The sequence below is a fragment of the Lemur catta genome, chromosome 22 (assembly GCF_020740605.2).
Source record: "Lemur catta isolate mLemCat1 chromosome 22, mLemCat1.pri, whole genome shotgun sequence".
Classification (NCBI taxonomy): domain Eukaryota; kingdom Metazoa; phylum Chordata; class Mammalia; order Primates; family Lemuridae; genus Lemur; species Lemur catta.
The window spans coordinates 27,095,529-27,103,231 of record NC_059149.1 but is presented as its reverse complement, the minus strand read 5'-3'; the positions used below and the strand labels follow the sequence as shown (position 1 = coordinate 27,103,231).

At 56.4% G+C, this 7,703-nt stretch overlaps 1 protein-coding gene across 1 annotated transcript; it reads left to right on the top strand.

Annotated features, from left to right (window-relative positions):
• The first annotated feature begins 403 nt into the window (after window positions 1-403).
• On the top strand, window positions 404-6,989 carry SOX7 (SRY-box transcription factor 7). Its single transcript, XM_045535592.1, has 2 exons — window positions 404-772; window positions 4,215-6,989. Exons 1-2 carry the CDS (start codon window positions 535-537, stop codon window positions 5,132-5,134), a joined length of 1,158 nt encoding a protein of 385 aa, XP_045391548.1. The 5' UTR covers window positions 404-534; the 3' UTR covers window positions 5,135-6,989.
• Window positions 6,990-7,703: the final 714 nt, after the last annotated feature.

Sequence of the window (7,703 nt, the reverse complement as noted above, 5' to 3'; positions counted from 1 at the left end):
GCTCACTGGCTGCTCTCGGGTCCACGGTCAAGGTCTCTCGCGCCCAGGCGTTCCCAGCGAAACCTGTCTGGGCTGGGCTCTCCGCGGTTCCACGCGCGGGAGGAGTTGGTGGCGGCCCGGGGCAGGGAGCTGCGGTCGGGCTGCGCGCGGGCTCTGCTGCACCTGCGGGCCCGGAGCCGGCGGGGCGGGGCGGGGCGGGAGGCGGCCCAGGGCGGCGGGGCGCGGGTCCCGGGCGGGCTCCCGGAGGCGGAGGGGCGGGCCGGGGGCGGGCGCGGGAGGAGGCCCTCCCCGTCCCTCCCCCTCCCGGCAGGTCGGAGCTGGGACCCGCGGCCTCCCGGGACGCAGGGAGGGGGCCGCGCCGAGACCAAGGGAGGGGCCGCGCCTTGGTGCAGAGCCATTGGAGGACGCGGCCGCCCGGAGCTGATAAATAGGGGACCGGGTCGCGGCGGCCGGCCAAGTTGGACGCCCCGACCCGTGCGAGGGCCAGGTCAGCGCTGGCCCCGCGAGGCGAAGCGAGGCGACCCGCGTGCGGCCATGGCCTCGCTGCTGGGAGCCTACCCGTGGCCCGAGGGGCTCGAGTGCCCGGCCCTGGAGGCCGAGCTGTCGGACGGTCTGTCGCCGCCGGCCGTCCCCCGCCCGCCGGGGGACAAGAGCTCGGAGAGCCGTATCCGGCGGCCCATGAACGCCTTTATGGTGTGGGCGAAGGACGAGAGGAAACGGCTGGCGGTGCAGAACCCGGACCTGCACAACGCCGAGCTCAGCAAGATGCTGGGTGAGCGAGCGGGCTGCCCGGCGGGGGGCGCGGGCGGCGGCCGGAGGCGGCGCGGGGCGGCCGGGCGCTCGTGTGCCCGCGTGGCTGCGCATCCGTGCGAGCGTGGGTTCGTGCGGCGTCCGGGATTCAGAGCGGGGACACCTTGGCGAGGCCTGAAGGGAAACTGCACCGCCGGCCGGGGCTGCCAGGAAGGCCCCTGCCCTGGGACAGGAGCCCGGGTCGGGGCCCCGGGAGGCAGGCGGGACCTGGCGGCTGGACGCCTGGCGACGGGGACCCGCGCGCTTGGACACGGCCGGGACGGAAACGTCGAGGCTGGGTGGAACCGGCGCTGGCTAGGAATATCGAAGCAGGAAAACTCGTCATTCCCTAAACTTCAGAACTGGGACAACCACAGAGGAGGGGTTGTCACCGACGAAACTATACTTAACGAGTATTTGTGAAAAGAGGCCTTGCGAGAACGAATCCCTGCTTTAACTTAATTAGTAAAATAACAGCAAAACTGTTTACTCCAATAGACTCGGTTCGTTAATCCATTTGTCAATCGCAGGAGTACAGATAGTTTGATTCGGGTGCTTGGGGCGGCCACTTCCCTCGCTGACCCGGCCGGGGCTGGGGACAGGGACCCTCCAGGCCGAAGGAGCCCAGAGTGAGGATGTTAGGAAGAAAAGCCGGAGTTCTTGTCGAGTTTCTTGCCTCTCGGATGTCCAGAGCTGAGCGCTTTTCGGCCTGGACTTACCCCGACCTCTTTGTCCTTCCAGTCGGTTTTTTATTCATTTTAACCGGTGAAAACCTTTCCAAGCACTTGGTGCACGCAGCGGGCGCCGGGCCCTGTGAGAAGGGACTTGCGTGGTCTCCCGAGGCAGGCCCTGCCCTCCGCAACCCCACCCGGCCCGGAACGGAGCCCTTCCTTTTCCGTCGGAGCTCAGGGCTCCTTCCCGGGCGGAACCGAGCGCGGGCTGCCGTCCCTCTGCTGGCTGAAGCCGCAGAGACCAGACCCGGCTTAGACGCACGGCAGAGCGGGCAGTGGAGGGCTGGCTGCAAAGGGCCCCTCGCCCGGGGCCCAGCCTCGTGGCCAGCTGTCCTAAGGACGCATTAGTGGGACCGTGACTTCCTGGGCCCCTTCCCCTATTAAAAAAATAATAAAATTTATATTTTATACTGTGTTGGCATAAAGACAAATATATTAATATATACAATACTAAAACATTTTCCTCAGCCTCAAGGTTCATATTTGTCTTCAGATTTTAAAAGAAAGGAAAACATGTTTTTTGCAGATCCCTGAAAGGTTTTTTTCGCTGGGCACGGTGCCTGCTGACCAGGCCAGCCGGGGACGGGAAACTGGCGGTGACCAGGGTAGAGCAGGCTTTCTGGGGCAGGCTCAGGCCAGAGGTGGCAGAGGAGGGAAGTCAGGGAGCCTTGCCCTGCAGGACTGAGACTGCCGGCTCCCGGGAACAGGGCGGGCAAAGGGACTTAGCAGGGCAGACAATGCCTCCGTGAGCTGAGCCTGCTGCAGACTACGCCTAGGTAGGCACCAAGGTTACGTTCATTTTGCAGGAAAGTCACTGATTCCTTCTCGCTCAGCCTTATAGCTCCTGGCTTGGGCAAGGAAACCGAAACACTGGTGCTTTTTAAACTGTGGACTTTGTACACCTGTTGGCAAGGGGGCAGCAGGGTGGTCACTTCCATCCCAGAGCTTGTTTTCTCAGCCCTTCCGCTTCCGACCCGTGAGAGGAAAGGGCTGGGAGTGACAGTCCCAACCTTTCCTCTGTAAGCTTCCCAAACTTCATTAAAAATTTCACCTAGTCCCACTAGTATTTGTAGTGTATTATGAATGAGAAAGTTCATAAGGACAATTAGGCGTTTGGCAGCATTTAAAATGAACCTGTATTTGATCAATACTCCAGCATCCAGGAACATTTAGACACTGGGGTCACATTTTATATTCGGACCACAGACAAGTTGTGAGTTGCGTCTAGATCTTGGGCCTCTTCCAACAGCTTTGTGGCCTGAGCCACAGGCTGGGAACCCATGACCAGCCCTGAATCCGGAGTTCCTAACACTTCTCAAGTCACCCTTTTAAATGACAGCTAATAACGTTAATTAACAACCCCATAGAATAGTTATGAACATTCACCCAAGTGGTAGAACACCCTTAATAATCGCCCTCCCCAAGCCCTCAGCCCCTTTGAGGGCCTGACCTGAGGAGCCAGCCGGTGTGGGACAGAGGACCGCTGGGCATGGTTCTGCACCTGGCCCTGCGCTGGGTGTGCCGAGTGGAAAACAGGGGCGTCTTTTCTTGGACCTGAACCTCTGGGCTAGTGGGTCTCAGATTTTAGGATACAGTAGAGTCATGGGGGAGCATGTTAAAGTTGTAGAATCCTGAGCCCACCCTAGGAGGTAAGAATCCAAGGCGGCCAAAGTGACCCTCAGAAAACACTGTAGCCAGAGGGATGCACAGTGTACACTGAGAGGTGACAGGGAGAGCTAAGGTGACTTGTGGAACAGACAAGCCAGCAATGATGAAGTTCAAGTGCAGCCAGCATTTAGCACCAGCGGGTTACATGCATGGGATGCTTTTAGAGAGTTTGGAGCTGAGGAGTGTCGCTGCAGCTTTATTTTACGGTGAGGACAGCAGAGACCGAGGGAAGTGGAGGGGTTTACTTCTGTCTGGAGATCAGAAAGCAGGTGACCCTCACAATCAAAGGGTCCTAAGCAGACGGCTGGAAGCAGAAGCTTGTGTGTGTGTGTATGTGTGCTGGTGCGGGTATATGTGTGTCACAGGCAGATGCTAGCCTTCTGGCCACAGCCATCCAGCAGGGTCCTACTTGACCTTCAGAGGTGAGGAACAGGCACTGGTTAACCTGACACCCTCAAACCGACTTACATCTGTGAGACTATTGACTGAGCCTGGGTTCGTGCACAGAAAGGGTTGTGAGATTTAGGCCATAAGTAAATATGATAGTATCATTTCCTAAGAGGCAGCAATAAGCAATGAAGGTAGGGAATTTTAATTAAAATGTACATGTGATAGGAACAGACCCTCGAAGGGTAACAAGAGCCCCAATCAATGTCATGGTCACTAGATATTTGTTTCCTGTTGCTGACATTGGGTCAGGTGGTCCCTTCGCTGAGGACCCCACATTGCTTGCAGCGTTGGCTTATCTGGTGGCTTTCACAGGAGAGGTGATGCGTGAAGTGGCTTTGTGGGGTTCAGCCTCACTGTGTCTGCAGAACCTGGGCTGGGAAGAGGGTGCGAGACGTGCCCTTGTCCACTGTGGCCGTGAGCGGGGAACAGTGGGTAGAGTGGGGACCAGGCGGAAGGCACGTGTGCCGTGTGTGGCCGTGTTTGTGCGTGCATGTGTGTGCACGGTGCTTGGAGGCACGCGTCTGTGGCAGGTGCACACAGGCGCTGAGTGTGGCCTTCTCTGCCTTGTGTGAGCAGGAAAGTCGTGGAAGGCGCTGACGCTGTCCCAGAAGAGGCCCTACGTGGACGAGGCGGAGCGGCTGCGCCTGCAGCACATGCAGGACTACCCCAACTACAAGTACCGGCCCCGCAGGAAGAAGCAGGCCAAGCGCCTCTGCAAGCGCGTGGACCCCGGCTTCCTCCTGAGCTCCCTCTCCCGGGACCAGAATGCCCTGCCAGAGAAGAGGAGCGGCGGCCGCGGGGGGCCGGGGGAGAAGGAGGACAGGGGTGAGTACTCCCCGGGCACCGCCCTGCCCAGCCTCCGGGGCTGCTACCACGAGGGACTGGCTGGTGGCGGCGGCACCCCGGGCAGTGTGGACACGTACCCATACGGGCTGCCCACGCCCCCGGAGATGTCTCCACTGGACGTGCTGGAGCCGGAGCAGACCTTCTTCTCCCCCTGCCAGGAGGAGCAGGCCCACCCCCGCCGCATCCCCCACCTGCCAGGGCCTCCGTACTCGCCGGAGTATTCCCCCAGCCCCCTGCACTGTAGCCACCCCCGGGGCGCCCTGGCCCTGGGCCAGTCCCTCAGTGTCTCCATGATGTCCACCGTCCCCAGCTGCCCCCCGTCCCCTGCCTATTACTCCCCGGCCACCTACCACCCCCTCCACTCCAACCTCCATGCCCACCTGGGCCAGCTCTCCCCGCCTCCCGAACACCCTGGCTTCGACACCCTGGATCAGCTGAGCCAGGTGGAACTCCTGGGGGACATGGATCGAAATGAATTTGATCAGTATTTGAACACTCCTGGCCACCCAGACTCTGCCGCGGGCACCGTGGCCCTCAGTGGGCATGCCCCAGTCTCCCAGGTGACACCGACGGGCCCCACAGAGACCAGCCTCATCTCCGTCCTGGCTGATGCCACGGCCACGTACTACAACAGCTACAGTGTGTCATAGAGCCAGAGCCACCGCATCCAGCCCAGCCCTCGAGCCCTTTCCCTCCCGTGTCCGGCTTTTTCCCCCTTAGCCGGGGAGGTCCGGACTGCCGGCCCAGAGCCTTCGGACTGAAGCCGGACAGGGCTGTGCTGATCCGAGGGCCCCTCCGTCCCCTTCCCCACGGCCCACTCCCCCTGCTTGCATTTTGAGTATATTCCTTCAAATGAGCTTTCATCGGCTACGCGCTGGGAGTAAGGCCATCAAGTTGCTGAGAGATGCTGTCTCCAGTAGAGTGTTCACTGACCTCTTTTCCTTGTCCCCATCGTGGGGCCACATGGTGACAAGCCCAGCAGCATTCGAACCTCTCCTGTTTTGACATGGTTGCACCTGGTCTTTGGGTCCTGCAGGTGAGAAAGCCCCGGGCCAGGATTCAGCCCCAGTTCTGCTGTGGACGCTGGCGAGACACCAACATGCCCCCGCACCCCGTCCAGCCCACTCCCCCATCCGTAAAGCGGGGGACAGACTTGCTAGCCACGGTCCCCTCTGCTCCACGGTTTTCTGGCTTAGGATTCTCTCAAGGCTAACTAAAGGAAAATGGGGGAATCGGACTCATTAATGAGCTCCTTAACGTGCAACCTGGTGATAATTGTGTGTTCACGGCCCAAGGACACAAGGCTCGCTGCACTCCCTCCAAAATGACCAACGAATTCCAAAAGGACTCTTCCAATTGGAGAGAAAGCGCTCATCCTGATTTGGGAAACTGGGGAAAATAACCAGAATGGTTAACTACTTCACTGAAGATGAGATTGGATTCAAGCTGCTTTCTTATATTTTTTACATAAATTCTTTCTTACCGTACACACGCTTCAGGGGAACACACGCAGTCTGAATTCGTGCCGTGAGCGTGGGAGAGACGCTCCCACTCCACGCACACCCTCACACACGCATCCACGCAGCCTAAATCAGGGATACTCTTATTGACGACGGCAACTTCTGGCCAACCTCTGTTCCCAGTGGCCACACAGCCAGGGTACCGGAAAGGACTTTGCCACAAGGCAGCGTCGCTGTCTTCAAGTCTAGGTGTGCCAGTTTCTCGAGCAAAATTGCAGCACTTTCCCCCTCTGTAGATGCAGAGGGAGTCCCCCACCCCCTCCCCGTGTGTTCTCCAGTACTGGCTCTCTCCCTTTCCTGGGATTTCTTTTTCTCTTCTTCCTCACTCTTCCTCCACCCCGGAATTGCTCCCTAACTCACAGAGCCTCTGACTTAAAATCCCAGGCACAGTCCCTCTGGTGTGATGGGAATCGGTCACCCTCACCAGCCAGCTGGCTTGTCAGGCAAAGTCCTCAGCTGATGCTTAACACCAAGTTCCCCAGATCAGAAACTCACTGTGATTCTGACAGTGTCTCTGAGCCCTGGCCGCCCCCACAACCATCTCCATTCTTCCCCCAAACCTCCTTTGAAGGAACATACCTGACAGTGACCTACAAGGCAGTCGTTTGTCTTTTGATTTCAGCACATTATTGCCTGTAAGAAATATGTGTTTTATATATCCTCCTATTATTTTCACCTTGTATTTTGTAGTGTTGACAGATCCTTGTTTTTCCTTCCAAGAAGTCATATTGTACAATCACTTATAAGATATGATTAATCTTTATGCTATTACTGTGTATGCCACTTGGTAATAAATAGTAAATCGTTGACGATATGATTGACTGGTGCACAGTCCAGAATGTGTAAATCTTGTAAAACAGTATCACAGACAGTAAGCTAAACTGTTCCATTTTTTTTTTTTGTAAGAACTATACAGGCTTTGGAACGGTTGTAGATATCAATTTGTTGGAAATATTTAATTTAAATAAACATTTTTGTACCGTGACACTTCTATCCTTTGAAATAGAGTTTTGCAACAAGAAAAGTTTTCAAGGAAGGCATGAATATATCCAGTGCTACTTGTAGTATTGGTCCAAGTGCTTTCTACATCGGCTTTTTATTTTAGAAAGTTGTTACCTTGTAGGGGTGGTTCATTTACTTTTATGAATTACAGTAAAGGGGCAAATCCGCATTGTACACGCTGGAAACTGTTGTGATCGTTGACATTGAACAGAAATACCAACTCGTAGCCTCTGTGAAGAACAATTTTCTCCTCGAGCTGACTTTACACTTGCAGAGTGGAATGAAGTGGTTCAGGCTGTCTGAGGATTGAAAGTAAGTTTTGTCCAATTACTTGCTTGCTTAAGGCTACTACACTTTTTTCTTCTTTTTAAGGCAGTCTTGAAACATACCTAGCTTGCCCTTTTTTCTGTGTGTTTATGGATGTGGTGTCTCAGTGCATCACGGGCACTCGAAACTCGACGGAAGGTCGTGGAGAAGGGAGGAGTAACTAAAGGATGCAATGTCTCTTGAGGTTTAAAATTCTAGCCAAAAAGCATCTGGGAAAAACTGATTACTCAGTCCCTGTCCAGGTCACTTCTGTCTGGCTTCTGTCCACGGTGAAGCCGTCGTAACTTGTTCCCGTCAAGGGCAGCCTGTGTTTTCCCAGGCCCTCTGGGCCAAGGAGTGGGCCTCGGGAGGGCCTAAATGGGCACATGTT

Coding starts and splice junctions, on each gene's coding strand:
- SOX7 (XM_045535592.1), top strand. CDS start 535: ATGGCCTCGCTGCTGGGAGCCTACCCGTGGCCCGAGGGGCTCGAGTGC. Junction 773..4,214: donor CGAGCTCAGCAAGATGCTGG/GTGAGCGAGCGG, acceptor TTGTGTGAGCAG/GAAAGTCGTGGAAGGCGCTG.